Genomic DNA, 15,471 nt, shown 5'->3' with positions numbered 1-15,471 from the left:
GGCCCCTCAGCTTGGAACGCACCGGGGAAGACTATCCGATCTTGCCCCGGACCTTACCAAGAGCAGTCGATCCTACCAAAGTGTTCAAGATATATTTGAAGGATCATTTCTCCATAGATTCTAGACAATTAAATCCAAAGATCTTTCTGATTATCAAAACGATCCCGACAATGGCTTCAACTCAAGTGGAAAGTGTCGTTGACACAGAAGAGCAGCTTCTCGCAGACCTCGAGGCGAGCAAGACCCTCCCTCTGTGGAAGCAGATGGCCCGTCTGAACCCTCCAGCGCCAAACCCAACAACAGTCCCAAATGTCTGGAAGTACAGCGCCATCAGACCTAACTTGGAGCGTGCTGGAAAGCTCGTTCCAGCAGCCCAGGCTGAACGCCGGGTGCTGATGCTCACCAACCCAGCTCGGGGTATGTACAAAGCTATACTTCGAGTTTGCATTGATTATACCTTTTATGTACTATACACTGCGTGTTACTGTTTCTGACCTTTTTATCAAAGATGCCCCATTCACTACCGATACTCTCTACGCTGGTTTGCAGCTAGTGATGCCAAATGAGACCGCACGCGCTCATCGACACACAGCCTTTGCCATGCGCTTTATTATTGAAGGCCAGGGTGGGTTTACTGCTGTCCATGGCCGACGCATCACAATGCAGCGCGGAGATGTTATCCTCACCCCGACTTGGAACTACCATGACCACGGCAAAGATGGTTCTGGACCTATGGTGTGGTTGGATGGACTGGATTTGCCCAACTTCAGACACTTCCCTGTGCACTTTGTAGAGCACTTTGATAAGCCCCGTTATCCTGCAGAAGATGTTGACAGTACTACTTCGCCGTTGGTTTTCCCGTGGGTTACCATGAAGGCGCAGTTGGATGTGGTTGCTGGGGATTGGGCTACTAAGAGATACTTGAAGGAGGATGGACGTGAAGGTATGTAGTTCCGCTTTTATTGCTTGACTCCACAGGTGAAAAGATGCCTAATGGTTTTCATAGTGAGTCGTGTCCTTGGAGGATGTGCCGAGCGGATTTCGGCATCTAAGGCTTCGCCTTCCCGGCGAGAGACGACGTCCGCTGTCTATCATGTCATCACTGGCAAAGGACGCTCGATTATTGATGATAAGGAATATGCCTGGGAGCAGGGTGATACTTTCTGTGTTCCGGCGTGGCACAGATACCAGCACTTTGCAGATATTGAAGAACCGGTTTATCTATATCGGTTTGATGATAAGCCCATGATTGATGCATTGGGTTTCTATCGCTCGGAGGATATGGATGTTGAGTCACTTGTGGACGAGTGAAGTTTCAAATATGGCGTAATTTGATACTCGGGGTGAAAGTATCGTGGGACGGTCGATCATAGAATGTGACACAACTCCAACTGAAGGTGGAATTTGACAATGGAAACCACATTCGCTTGAGATGCTTCCCCATAGACAGGGTTCTGTAGAGGTCCAGGACGAGATTCATTGACTTCGTAAGATCGTCTGCCTACCCATGGAATGACAAAAACCCCCCCCCAAACAAACAGCAAGAGCATCACAATCCATAGAGCATTGAAACAACAGCCTCGCGTGATCCGAATTTCAAGCCGGGACGTACGGCTTATCACTTCTGACAATATATACTTCTCCAATAAGAACTGCACATCCAACCAGCATAGAGACAGCAATGATGGAAAAGTTCACCTGGGCAAATTCACGATTGCCGACATGGATATGCTTTTTAGCCAAGATATCCCGCCACAGCAGCCCAGCCAGTGAGCCACTGAACGCAGTGCTGAATGCACCATAATTGACTCCTAGAGCCATACTGTAGACAGTGGCCCACCATGTGCGATCGCTGATGGGAATTCCACTGACTTCATGGAGCTTTTGCCACGCTTGGATAACGCGCGAGAGGAGAATCGCGGTACCGATGTTTGTCCCGGCAAACTGAAAAGATGACGAGTTAGTGGGCTCGAAGTAAGGGGAAGGCGATCAGCCCATTATTAGATACTCACATTGCACAGAATCACAGATAAAAATCCCATTCCACCTATGCTGCCTACTGTCCCGGTCCTTTCTACCCACTGGTCCCACCCATGCGCGAAAACTGGCACCCAGCCCTTGGTCACAAGTGCCTGTACCAGGATAAACATCGCAAAAGCGAAGGGTACCAGAGCAAAGGGCATGTTCGATGCTATGACCGCCACAGTGGGAAATTTTTCCTGTAACCAGCGGGAGAGGTCAGCCAAGAGTGAAACCAACGTGCGTGGGCTCTTGTCCTGATGATATGCATATCTCCCCTTCTCCTCATTTGTCGTTATGCCGCTGATTTCTCTTGGCTTGGATGCTTCGCGGGAAGGTGTGTGAGTTTGTTGTGTGCTGTCCACCATCTCAATGCATGGTGGCCGTAGCTCCGCAAGACTCCCCTTGTCAGCGAGGACAGAGGTTGACAGAGAAGTATCATTTTCTGGACAAAGATCATTCAGCGCAATATCTTCAGTCCCGAGCGAGATATCGTCAGAAATGTGCTCACTGCGGCGGCGCAAGCCCGATGCACCACATTGCTCAGACTGGTCCAATCCCAGTGCCTCTCGATCTATTCTCTCTCGTAAGGTTTTATGTTCCTCCTGTTTGTAGATCCCTTGCTCAACCTGTGCCTTCCGGTCTGCTTGCCTACCCTTCGCGGCAGCCTCCTTGGTTTCGTTGCGATGGGGCCAACCATCACAGCAAAGCGTTAAGAAAGCAGCGGGCAACGTGACCCAAAAGACGGGGTGCTCTCCGCCTGTTTGAGCTGATGCATTGATTGCTAGGACGGTGATTAGCGTGGCGGCCATAATGAGAGCCCCCAAGAGAGCACCCCTTTTGTCCAAGAAAGGGTTCATGATCTCCTCTAACTCGAGTTGGTCTCCTTGGTCGCCGCCGGTTTTCTCCGCCTCTTCTGCAGTTCGTCTGGCATGAGGAATATTGGGGTTTACAGGTGGTTTGGCTTTGGCTTCCTCGGACAACTCGTGCATTGTTATGCAGCGAGGGACAAGGGATTCGTCGGCGAAAACGACATATAACAGGAACGGGAAAATGACGGCGGCTGTCACAACTACGGGAACGATCATATTGGCTGTGTAGACAATGAACTTGATCCTGAAGGCGCCAGCAAGGACCAAATTGGTCGGGTTGGATGAGACAAGTATCGCGGAGGCGATGTTGGCTATGGCAAACTGGCTGTGGATCCATGCTCTGGGGTGGATGATATTGCTTGAAACACGGATCATGTATGCAAGGAATGGTGTGCCCGACAGAATAATCGGGTCGTTTCCGACGAAGCTGCCTAACACAAAAAAGAAGGCGAACATGTAGAAAAATAGTCGATGGCCGGCCTTCCCTGCCTTTTGGAGAACTTTCAAAGCCAGGTATTTGATGAGGCCAGACACGTCAATCGAGATGGCGATGTAAGCGAGAGTGAGGAAGAAGACCATGATGTCAATGGGATTAATGTTGTCTGCCCCGACTATTCCATCATGTACCTCTTTTCGGCCAATGGCCAAGATAGCGAGAAGGAAAAGATCTGCGATTAAAGGTGCCGTGATCAAGTTCAATGGAAAGCGAAATTTCACGAAAGTGGGCTGGTTTTCATTGTATTGGGGGCGCGTCCGATGAGGAGTTATGCGCATGGCACTCAATAGGTCCCAACCCCCGTTTATAAGCCATTGGGGCAGGTATATAGGAATATGAAATGGGAAAAGGACAACAACATCTGCACCGCAAAAAGCAAAATAAGTCTCACTCGCGCATTGTAGGCCTGGCCACACTTACTAGTTGTAACAAAGGTGATTAGGGTGATTATTGATCGCCAACTTTTGATTTTCGATGTATCGAGCTCGTCATCCATTTTGAATACTTGTCTCTCTTGCTTTTGGACTGATTGAGGGCCGCTTGAGCTTGAGGTTCATTTCACAAATATGCACTAGATAGGAGCTGCGGTCATCATACGTCAAGTCAGCCTCTCTATCGTGCCTGGGCTGCAGTTCCGCATGGTGACTAAATACCGGAATACGGAACAAGAGAAACTTGGTTATCAAGACCCGACTGTTGCTTTTATTGCGAATGCATTTTTCTCTTGCCAAAAAAAAGAAAGAAAGAAAGAAAAACCAAAAGGCACGACAATATGACGGTCTTGAGTTGTTTCCTGTCAATCGAAAAGCCGGAGAATCTTTATCGGGTGACTCTTTTTCTCCTGTGCTCAAATGCTGGGGAAATCCACAAAATTTCAGGGATTTGGAGAATTTCAATGGGACAACTCTTGATCACGTCGACGAGTTCATTGGAATGATGGCGACTTAGGTCAGGAAGAGAGGTGGGAGCCCAGCTACTGATAAAGACCCAGATAAAGACCCAGTTGACCTCTGTCGATGGGATATCTCCGTTTCAGAAGTGGAATTGTGAATTGAGAATGGGATTTTTACAAAGTAGAGTCCCAAAGTAAAGCCCCCGATATAAACGTCACGATGCGTGGGATAGGACAAAGGCGAGGTCTGTTGCACGGGACACAGAGGACATTCTGATTGGCTGAGACTCAAGAAATGTCATGGCGAAAAACTTGGAGACGTCCGTGACGTGACAGGCGGTGAGGACATGGAAGCGCCAGAATGCTGTATGTGCCAGTAATTTAGGGTATTCGAATTACTATTTAAATTACTACTTAAGCCCCAAATCGTAGGTCCTATAACGATCTAGAGAAGGTAAACAGATGTTGATCCCTAGAGACCGCAGCAATGAGATCTTGGCAGGAATAGAGAGATATTAGGTGGCCAAGATCGCCAAGATCACGGTATATGCCAAGACCGTAGTGATACGTAACCATGGGCATTGATAGGGTTCTTCTGGCCATGGATGAGCTCTACGGAGTAGATTGGGTTGAGCCTTCAAAGGTTGGGCTTGGAGCCCACACTTGCGGATGTAGTCTCGGTCCCAGTCAAAATCCCGGATGGAAACACTTCCAATTGACAACACTGGCGAGGTTTTAATTTTGCTAGGCCGGCTCACGTTCCGATGCCCAGTTTGTCCGTAAGATAAAATCCGGCAAGTATTTCTTGGGCTACAATAGGTGGTGCGTTTACTTATGGCTCTGACTGTAGCATGACTTGTACCCCAGAAAATGGGCCAGTCTCACCGTTACGACGAGAGGCAGCTGAAAATATTTACGTGCTTCCGATACCCGACGAGTTATCTGTCAATGCTACTGCGCTGATTGCGGTTGAATGCTGTGTCCCTGCTATCTTATCGCTGGTATCTATGTTGTTCAAAATCTTGGATGACAACTGGAAGAAATCCTCTAACGGAAAACGAAGCCAGGAGTCAAACGAACTCATTGAGGCAACCAGTCAAGCTACCATAAAGCCCAGTACTCGAACTTACCAGAAGATAAGATACTGGGGATCTCTCATTGAGATACCGATATTTGCTGGTTTCCTGCTAGCAATCCTCATTAGGGGGGGATTAACTTCTGTAGTGCTCAAATGAAGTACCAAACAGAGCCTATGCAGAGCGTTGGTCAGTAAAGGATGTGTCTTATCTTGGATATCGCAAGCTATGATCAAAGAGAACAGATATTTCTCACCTTATTGACAAAGAACCCCATACAAGTTTAAGTAATGACTAGATCCACTGCGGATATTCTCTCGAACTGGAGGTTCAATCATACGCCGGCAGCACCGGAGATCTACCCGATCTACCCCCGCCCGACACAACCCCAGAAATAGTGACATCCCGGCAACCCCTGATCATATGATACTATCAAATGGCGTCAAATTTGCCGGGCAGTGAAACGCCTGACGGACGGCCCTCCAAACGGCGCCGTGTAGCCATCGCCTGTGATGCATGCCGAACCCGCAAATCCCGATGTGACGGCAAGCGGCCAAGCTGCTCGTTATGTCAGGATTTGGGGTTTGATTGTGTTTACACACCGCCACCAACGGCCGCTAATGTCATCGTGCAGAAGGACTATCTGCATGGACTTGAAGATAGGGTCAAAAGGCTTGAACAGTCGCTTGGGGCTGTTAGGGGTGATTTGGACGGGTTGGTGAAAAGAGTTGTTCATGGGCCCGAAAAGGACAGGGAGCCCGCTATTCCCGGTCAAAATACTGAGGAGAGTCGGGATGAGACGAGTTTTGCTGCACCGATGTCTGGTTTGATTGGGACGGAGGATTCAGTCGATGGTATGGGTGCGGTAATTTTCGCTGACGAGGAGGATTCTGGGTTCTTTGGTAAATGTATATATGCTTGATAAGGGAGCTCTAGATTGCTAATGACTTTACAGGCCCTTCTTCAAATATTGCATTTCTTCGACATTTGTCGAGCGCTATTGTCCAACCAGGCTATTTTCCGTCACCTGGCGCCGCTGAAGGTGGCTTCGTGAATGCATCGAGGCCATCATCGCCACTACGCCAGGCAGGTCAGGATCGGCGAATACAAGTCAATATTTTTGCTTTACCGCCACAGGCAGACGCTTTGGAGCTCATCGAACGATATTTCTCTAACACGGGCTTACTATTTCCTTACATATACCCACCCGTCTTCCTAGACACATATCACCAGATGGCAACGGAGAACTTCAGTCGGGTACGGAGAACTTGGCTTGGTTTGTTGAACATGGTGCTGGCTATGGCTACTATCACTGCGATCCCTGGAAGTGCAAGTGCAGATGCTCGGATCAAAGAATCCGACGTCTTTTATCAGCGTGGCCTTGGATTGTGCGGGAGTGAAATCTTGCGAGGGACAACCCTAGAAGTAGGTAAGTGACTCTCGACTCTCGACTCTTGGCTTTCTGTCTTTCTTTTTGAAATATTGTCCTGATCGTGTTCCCTTAGTACAATATCTGCTTCTGATGGGTCAATACCTACAAGGCACCCAAAAGTCAATACAAGCATGGACCGTCCATGGATTAGCCGTCAAGGCCGCTCTCCAGCTTGGATTACATTCGCGACATGCGTCTAAAGTATTTTCACCGATTGAGCAGGAAATGCGAAAGCGGACTTGGTTCGGTTGTGTGGTTTTAGACCGGTGAGTGGGTAAATCTCCACGCGCAGAACGTATGCTGACAATATAGAACCCTGAGCATGACGTTTGGTAGACCAGCAGCCATTCCAGATAGCTACGTCAAACTTGAGCTTCCCACGAAACGGAAACTTGAGAATTCACCAGGACTTGTTGATGACGAGACGGCGGCCTTGAGCGTTGCGTTTTTTAACTCGACAATGTAAGTCGTTGGGCTTGATAGACCCATGAAACTCTACTTTTCTGACATACATAAGTGGACTCTATAAGCAACTTTGGAACGTCCTAGAGCTTCTCTATGGCCAAAATATTGGCTGTGATGATCCATTGCCAGTGAGCGAAAATGTGGCCCATATCTTCAGCCTGGAACAGCATCTTTTCTCATGGGAACGGTCGCTTGCCCATCCGTTACGACTTGTATCGTCAGCTAGTATTGAAAATTTGCCCCGTGATCAAACGTCGTCCAACTCACAATATCTCTCGTTGAAGTTTCAAGTCATTCTGACCTTGAGATATCTCAATCTTCGAGTCCTGCTCCATCGCCCAATACTGGTCAAGTTCATCACCGCAAGTAGGTCCCCTGATCGCGATCCTCAAGATATGAGATTGCTGCAGCAGATCGGTATGAATAGCCTGCAGATATGCGCAGATTCTGCAATGGAGATCATTGATATTGTACATCGCGTGGTATCAGAACCTGGATGGAAGCGCAGCCTCTTAGGGGCCTGGTGGTTCTCATTGTACTACAGTATGCCCCCAGCTCCCCGCTCTGAAGTGGTACATGCTAAAAACAGTTTCTCAGCTTTTAATGCGGCACTGGTCCTCATCGGAGTGGGCTGGGTCTACCGCGATACCACCCTAACAAGTTCCACGATGACAAATCAAGCAAGCAAAGTCGGACAATATCCCGGCCGTGCAGTAGCAGCACTTTCGAGGCTCGACGACGGCAATCGACTGATCGACCGATGCCGGTATTACTTGGAACAACTCAGCAAGGTCTTGAACGATTCTGGTCGGTCTCCTTTGCCTATTCTTCGTGTTATTTAGATTATACTAACATGAGTTTGCTCAGAAACGAACCTAGATGCATCGACTACAGCCCTTCCTGCTCTTCATTGTACTCGAACAGGTCTCATAAGGGACGACTTCAGTCTCTCGCCCTTTGGTATGGAACTCGGCGAGTTCATGATGGATGGGGATCTTGTCACGATGATGGATCGTCAGGGACTTCTTCCTGTAGATCCTGATTCAGCCTTTACTACTTGATCTTTGATTGTGGCGGTTGTAATTGTACCAAAATTAGATACCATGGCAGCTAGTATGCGTTCTCCACACCGGGGGATGTTCAACTTCCATGTTGTAGGGATATATGTAGCAGCGAACCGAGCGTCTTCTATAAATGCCACTTTCCTTGCAAGCCGCCCACTAAGGCTTTCTTTAGGATAATACTGTGAGAAAAACAGAGATAGAAATTAAAAACGCTTGGATGGCAAAGATTATCGAAATTAGCTGTGGTACTGATTACTGCCCAGAATTGAATGTACCAATAGTCAACTATGACCAACTCTTCAACCATCAAGCTCCTTTCTTCGCTCAAGCTTAGCCTGATGAGCCATCCTTGCGAACAGTGTTGCCATTCCAGCATGGTCACAGTCAACATGAGGCTCCTTTTCCAGCAAGATATCACCCTCCTGTCCATCACGCTTAGAGAAGTCGAAGGCCTTCGGCTTGTCACAGTTATACTGTGCATTAGCGGCGCGAAGAAGGCATATCTCATTCTTCATGCACTCGTCATTGCAACTCTCGACTTCGAATCCACGAACACGTCTCGCCCAGTAATCTTGGAAAATGGTGGGATCGCGTTCCATGGCAACGGTGACGTTGTGCCAGAAAGCCGGACCAATCTCGGCCTTTGGATCGGTCAGAGGAGGTGAGATCTTGGATCCGTAGTCTGCTTTGGCGGAGTAATAGGGCACCCATTCTGGCTTTGTCTGGAAGGATGGGTTGCTAATGTTCGCAATGTACTGGGTGTAATCCAGGACGCCGAAGGTGACTGGATCAATCTCGTAGACGCGGAAAGAGGGTAAGCCTTCCGTTGGCGTCACGGCTGGAGCGACATAGCCCATTGCGGTGGCTGTCTTCCAGTCTCGGTTTTTATAGTCGGAGTAGGCGACTTGGAATCCATCCCTGTGCGTATGACCATAGAATAGACCTGCAATAGTGGCATCGTAGCGCTGCACAATCTGGTCGAAGTATTCTGAGTGGTCGCGGAAATGATCTGGCACACCCGATGGGATATGAGAGATCAGCCATGCGCGCTGGCCCGCGTCCTCGGCAGCCTGCAGTTCCTTGATGAGCCATTCAAATTGTCCACGTGGGTCCTTCTCCATTGGCTCCTGGTACATATAGAAGTTGTATATGTAGTAGAAGATGCTGTTGTAAGAAATAATGCGCAGGTTGCTATTTGGGTGGACGGCTGAGTACGAGGCAAATTGATCCGCAGATTTGACTGAATCAAGGCCCGTGAGCTCATACCAATCCTCTGCCAGGGCATCGTATGCCCATTGGGGATCAGCCTCGTGTGAAGCATCTGCAGGGAAGAGGTTGAGTGGCGCGGTATCATGATTCCCTATGGCAGCGTACACAGTGCCAATGTCTTTCTCCATTGCACTGTACGTGGCATTGAGGCCTTTCACAACTGCAGCCTCGTCGGCCAACCAGACATCGTGGGGCACGACGTCGCCGGTATAAATAGAGAACTTTGGCTTAATGTCCGCGATAGCAGCATGCAAGCTCTCCTGAAGTGTCTGTGGTGGGTCACACTTTGGGTTTCCAAATGGTCCACATGGGTGTTCTGTGTTCCCCGGTGCATATTCATCTGACCACGATCTGCAACAGATGGGCTTGGAGCACTCATAGCTAGATCCAGGCTCGTAGAGAAGGTCCACGTGTGTATCGCTGAAATGGACGACCTTGAGCGGGGTTTTTCCGCTGGGTGGTGGCCTCACAGTCTTTGGCTTGGATTTAGGGAACGTCAGACTGTAAGGATGAACCTCAGGGTATTTGCAGAGTCCGACTAAGCTAGCGCAGAGTGTCTTGGAGGCGTCGGAATTGAGATGCAAAGCTTTGAAAGCATCGTGCAGCGCAGGTCCTTCTTTGTCAATAATCCCGGTGCAGACATCTGGGTCCTCAACCTGTACTTATGGTTAATGAAACTGAGCCATTCAACGGGAATCGCAAACGTACCCCGCTGATCTTACACAATCCGGTGAATACATCGATCATGAACTTCTCACCAAGCCCTGCAGTGACTTTGATACTACCGAGGAGAACCTAAAGGATTGGATAGAGTGAGCCAAAGACCTCATAAGCAATGCAAGTGACGAGCATAATGATACCTGGCAAGTACCGCAGCTCACTGCATTCTTAAGATCTTCCCAAATAGTAGCGATGGACTTCTCAACTTGAGTCTCGGCTTGTACACCCCGGAGAGATGCCGAAAGCCCGCACGCCAGCAGCAAGGTGTTAAGTCTCATCTTGAGGGTTGACTAAACAAAACCTTCCCAGGGGTGATGTAAACTCATGGGCAGTCGACACCTTATATATCATGGGCCTGGGTCAGACCATTCCCGTACTTTGCCAAAATAAAAAGCTGATCCTACACCTCGCTTAGAGGAAGGAACTAAGAACCTGCAGCTTACCCACATAGCGACGATCTTTTTCAGTTCCGATATAACCTTGGGACAGCTTTTTACCATGTGATAAGTAGTAGAGTAGTATCCAAGATTCCCCTCGAGATCGCTCCATTGTAGTTGGTACCTTTTTGCATTATGCCCGAAGCATAGACGATGGGGAGAAAGCTACAATAAAATGCATAGCGGGGATTCAAAGCGGCCGGTCGTTCAAGAGGGGTTCTCGCAACTACATACTGAAAAAAGAAACGCAGCCAAGAAGCTAGCAGATAGTTCCTTGTAACGTTGCAAAGCCGCTGATCTCAGAGGGCTGATCACTTGGGATGTGCGCATATCCCCGGGAACTTGCGACCTTAAATATAGGAGTGTTCAGACGAGATAGTAGAATATACAAGGTGCAGCTCCCAAGATTGAGAAATCCAAGGCTTACTTATATGTATGTAAAACACCGTCAAACTTCTCCAGTGACAGTAAAGCTCATAATCGGATGTGTCGGGCCATCATCTTATCTTACTCATATACATGCCAAGCTTAGTGCCTGCAGGATTCGCGGTGGATAACTTATTCGTGCGAGCATAGGAGACCGATTGGTCATCGCGAACGGAGAATTGTAAGATGTTGATCTGGGGTAGAAGATCAATATCCATGCTCATGCTTGCTTAGATGGAGGGAGCTGCAGCTTTCGACCTGATGTATCACACTACAGATGATTGGCGAATAGATCACTGTCGATCGCAAATATCCCATCCCTGTCTCACACAATTTTCCTAAATCCCTCAAGCCCACATCGCTCAGGTAGACTCAATACTAGGACTGCTGTATTCCAATGCGTGGAGCTTCACTCCGTAGGACTCACGAGGATAGGAGGGCTCATGTGCACAGATTAAGATAAATTGCCTATATAGGCACGGAGCAGCACAACCCCTGGCAGATTTCGCACAAGTATACAAAGGAGTCACAATTATACGGAGCAATACGGAGTATATGTTGTTGAATTATCTGCGAGCTGTGGGCTTCTGTGCCAGAATGTTATTGGGTGAGCCATAAAAAGGGTGAAAAAGGGTGGAGATTTCCAGAGACAGATACCGGTTTTTTTATTTGTGTACGGAGTAGCTTCAACAAGAGCTGTTAATGTGTCCAAGGGTAGCTTTTAGAAGAGATGTATTTCGTATTTCGTACAATCATGTACATTGTACGGAAGGGTTGGTGAAAAACCCTGAACGGATTAAAACCGGGGTAAAACGGTTCTATTTTTCTCCCCACATTCCATTTGACATCCTATTTTTCTTCCCCCTTTTCTTCTCCCAACTATTCCACCCTTCTCTCCCAGTTGCGGATTCGGACTCCGTCGGGAATCGAGATGAAGCCTCCGCACACGCGCCATTACAGCCCGCCTACCGCGATTTTACACTAGAATCTGACCCCCAATCGTCTCCACTATCGTGCCCGACATCTGGGCTTGTTAGACCCGGACGAACCAGACGAACCGGACGAACTGGACTATCTGATCTAGCTGGGCTGCCGAACTGGACTGTCCTAGCGGACAGTCCGCCATCGGTCACATTTGTCATGAAGGATCGTCAACAACCTACGCTGGGTGTTTCGATCACCTTTTTCACCATCGCCACAATCTTTGTCGCCCTCCGCTTCATTTCCCGAATATTTGTGGTCAGGAAGATCGGGTTACACGACTGGTTAATGTTGGTCGCATGGGTAGGATCCCTCGCCTCAATCCCTGCATGTACCCGGGGAAGTAGCGAGAACGGACTCGATCTGTTCGCGAACCGGGCACATGATTGAGACCTCGTGTTCGACCTCGGAGACTAATCGGTTTACAGCTAATTGATTTTGGCTTTTCCTTCTCGTTATTCTTTGCTGTTCAGAAAGGTCTTGGTCTCCATGCGAGTGACATCAGACCCGAAGATGAGCTCGCCTTTAACAAGGCCAATTATGCGTTCACGGTCCTCTATGTCAGTAACAATGGCCCTTTGTTACTCCGCGGGTTAATAATAAAAACAAAGGCCATGCTGACAATCATTTAGAATCCGGCGTTAATGGCCGTCAAGACTTCGATCCTTGTCTTCTTCCTGACCTTGACACGCAATCAGAAGGTCTTCCGATTTGCAAACTATCTCACTCTTTTTGTAGTGAACGCAGCGGGCTTTGCGTTGACATTTGTCAATATTTTCCAATGTCGGCCTGTCAGCGCAGTATTCCTTTCCGACGTCCCGGCCGATGCGAATTGCACCGACATTGTCACCCTGTACCTCTCTTCGTCCCCGGTGAATATTATTACCGACATTGCCATCCTATTACTTCCGATGCCGCTTTTGACAAAAATGCGCCTACCTTACAAGCAAAAAATCATTTTGGTAATCACTTTCTCCTTTGGTTTCTTTGTGGCCGTGGTCGATGTGGTTCGAATTGCCTTTCTTCAACAGGCTGCTATCTCTCGTTCGCTGGAAGTCAAGTCAATTCATATTAAGAACATCGGAGGGGTGGACTTCAGTTGTACGACTCGCTCATCTCCCGTATTGAAAACTAACGTGTCAATTGAGCTAAGCTAACAGCCAGGGTTTCACAGGGTACGCGTCGCTATCTTTCATGTGGTCTGTTGTCGAAGTCAACCTATCGATCATTTGCGGTTGTGTTCCAAGTCTCAAACCTCTCGTCACTCGTCTTGTTCCGAAATTAATCAGAGACACAAATGATGATACATCGATTTCTTCGCCTCATGGACTCTCTGCAGGTGCAGCAGGGGAAAGTCAAGTTGCAGCTCCGCCTCCGGCTGCAGTCCCAGGCTTACCAGAATCTCCATCCCCGCTGCCATCTGGCAAGGAAGGAAATAAGGGTCTGCAGAACCAAGTCGGTAGTGTCTCTGGTGTTCGACCTAGCTCCCGGGACTCGGGGCCTATTGGTATATTGGATTTCCTGGGTCATCCAGAAACAGCGCCCCAGGATACAGAAGGGGGGACCCAAACCCATACTAGCGCATCTTATGCACCGGACATCACGTTCTTCGATTTTGTGAACATGAAGAATCCGGAAAGTATGCTAAAGCTAAACAACAGAGAGTCAATCGCGCCAATTGCATTAACCACACTACTTTTCTTCCTCTGGGGTTTTGCATACGGCTTGCTCGATATTTTGAATTCCCAATTCCAGACCATTGTCCATTTAGGTCCATGGCATTCCTTGGGTCTTCATGGCGCATACTTTGGCGGATACGTGATTGGCCCTCTGCTAATTGGCCAGCCCGTCTTGAAAATATGGGGCTTCAAGTCCACCTTCATAACTGGACTTTGCATATATGCCTGTGGAACCCTCATATTTTGGCCTTCGGCTGTCCTAACGTCAACGCCTGCGTTCATTTTGTCCAACTTCATTGTCGGTTTTGGCCTAGCAGTTCTGGAAACTGCAGCAAATCCATTTATTGCGCTATGTGGGCCGCTTGAAAATTCCGAAATCAGACTCAATATTTCGCAGGGTGTGCAAGCGGTTGGAAGCGTCGTATCGCCTCTCCTGGCGAAACGGGTTCTTTTCAAGGATGTTCAGGATGTCGCATCATTAGTTGACGTACAATGGGCATACCTTGGCATCGCTCTATTCGATGTGCTGTTGGCGATGGCGTTCTATTATCTACCAATCCCCGAAGCGTCAGATGAAGATCTGGAAGAACTAGCAAATCGTCGCCGAGAAGACAATATGACCAAAGTGATCGGGATACCAGTCGTTTGGCTAACTCTCGGCCTAGGAATCTGGTCTCAATTCTTCTATGTGGCTGGGCAGGAGGTCCTCGCGACAGCTCTCCAACGTTTCGTTGTTGCCGCTCGTCCAGATTCCTCACTCGGACCATTCGATGTCCTGACCATCGGACACAGCATTTTTGCCGTGGGTCGCTTTTTTGCCGCATTTGCACAGTGGTTCCTCAAACCGCGCTGGATTCTGATGGTCAGCTACATCGGCATGATCGTTTGCTCCATTCTTTGCATGAAAACAAGCGGCTCAGCGGCAATCGCCATGGCAATGTTGCTCTACCTATTCGAGAGCGGCGCATTCAGCATCATCTTTGCCATCTCCCTGCGCGGCACAGCCCAGCATACAAAAACCGCCGCTGTGCTCATGACGATGGCAATCGGCGGCGGCACCTTTTTCCCGTTTGCTGAATACGCGGCATACCTCGCACATGGCGAGTCATATTCTTTTTGCGTTATAATTGCGCTCTTCTGCGCCGGTGCCATCTTCCCTATCTACCTCAACCTTGTACCCGCCGTGAAAAAGCAAGTTGACCCTGTTCCGAATGAGTATCTCCGCCGACATCGCCGCCGAAGTCGGATCCCGGTTGACACCATGCATCGCGAAAAGGATAATCCTTCTATGGGTGGTGTGCTTTCACGTCCACGCAGTCTGGTCTCCAATCCTGACCACCTACCCGATCTTCTGCTTCCGGAGGAGATTCATCAAAACTCGCTAGCTCGTGATCTTTCGGGCGCTCAATCGATTTCCAGCTCTAGCTCGCGTGTTAAGCCGAGCTCTTCCCGCGATTCAGGCTCAAAGCAGAGGTTCTCCGCCAGAGTCAATGATGCCTGACCGTTGCTTAGCAGGTCTCATTACTGTCTTTGCCTCTTTCCTTTTGTCTCACGAGTCACACCTTACAACACCAATGGACCCCTTAGATACCCCTTCAATTTTTCTTTTTTGGGGATTTGTGACAAGATTTTGTCACGTATTC

The 15,471-nt window shown here is 48.7% G+C and overlaps 5 protein-coding genes across 5 annotated transcripts; 3 read left to right on the top strand and 2 right to left on the bottom strand.

The window, feature by feature from the left end:
- Positions 1 to 170: 170 nt before the first annotated feature.
- N7500_010873 (cupin domain-containing protein) lies at positions 171 to 1,311 on the top strand (the record flags this gene model as incomplete). The annotated part of the gene is made up of 3 exons (XM_056682011.1): positions 171 to 417; positions 509 to 943; positions 1,007 to 1,311. The coding sequence occupies 3 exons, from the start codon at positions 171 to 173 to the stop codon at positions 1,309 to 1,311; spliced, it is 987 nt and encodes a 328-aa protein (XP_056527420.1).
- A 285-nt stretch (positions 1,312 to 1,596) lies between these two features.
- N7500_010872 (putative arsenite efflux transporter ArsB-like) lies at positions 1,597 to 3,883 on the bottom strand (the record flags this gene model as incomplete). The annotated part of the gene is made up of 3 exons (XM_056682010.1): positions 1,597 to 1,944; positions 2,013 to 3,748; positions 3,808 to 3,883. The coding sequence occupies 3 exons, from the start codon at positions 3,881 to 3,883 to the stop codon at positions 1,597 to 1,599; spliced, it is 2,160 nt and encodes a 719-aa protein (XP_056527419.1).
- A 1,908-nt stretch (positions 3,884 to 5,791) lies between these two features.
- N7500_010871 (putative C6 transcription factor) lies at positions 5,792 to 8,313 on the top strand (the record flags this gene model as incomplete). Its single annotated transcript, XM_056682009.1, has 7 exons — positions 5,792 to 6,257; positions 6,311 to 6,784; positions 6,861 to 7,053; positions 7,100 to 7,249; positions 7,305 to 7,795; positions 7,850 to 8,059; positions 8,120 to 8,313. 7 exons carry the CDS (start codon positions 5,792 to 5,794, stop codon positions 8,311 to 8,313), a joined length of 2,178 nt encoding a protein of 725 aa, XP_056527418.1.
- Positions 8,314 to 8,615: 302 nt separating this feature from the next.
- On the bottom strand, positions 8,616 to 10,583 carry N7500_010870 (sphingomyelin phosphodiesterase; the record flags this gene model as incomplete). Its single annotated transcript, XM_056682008.1, has 3 exons — positions 8,616 to 10,241; positions 10,294 to 10,380; positions 10,446 to 10,583. The coding sequence occupies 3 exons, from the start codon at positions 10,581 to 10,583 to the stop codon at positions 8,616 to 8,618; spliced, it is 1,851 nt and encodes a 616-aa protein (XP_056527417.1).
- Positions 10,584 to 12,308: 1,725 nt separating this feature from the next.
- N7500_010869 (putative MFS monosaccharide transporter) lies at positions 12,309 to 15,329 on the top strand (the record flags this gene model as incomplete). Its single annotated transcript, XM_056682007.1, has 4 exons — positions 12,309 to 12,452; positions 12,578 to 12,709; positions 12,782 to 13,250; positions 13,324 to 15,329. 4 exons carry the CDS (start codon positions 12,309 to 12,311, stop codon positions 15,327 to 15,329), a joined length of 2,751 nt encoding a protein of 916 aa, XP_056527416.1.
- Between the last annotated feature and the right edge of the window lie 142 nt (positions 15,330 to 15,471).

This window comes from Penicillium coprophilum (genome assembly GCF_028826855.1).
Source record: "Penicillium coprophilum strain IBT 35676 chromosome Unknown utg000007l_segment0_segment0, whole genome shotgun sequence".
Taxonomy (NCBI): domain Eukaryota; kingdom Fungi; phylum Ascomycota; class Eurotiomycetes; order Eurotiales; family Aspergillaceae; genus Penicillium; species Penicillium coprophilum.
Note: the sequence above shows the minus strand (reverse complement) of the source record. Positions and strands in the feature narration are given on the sequence as shown.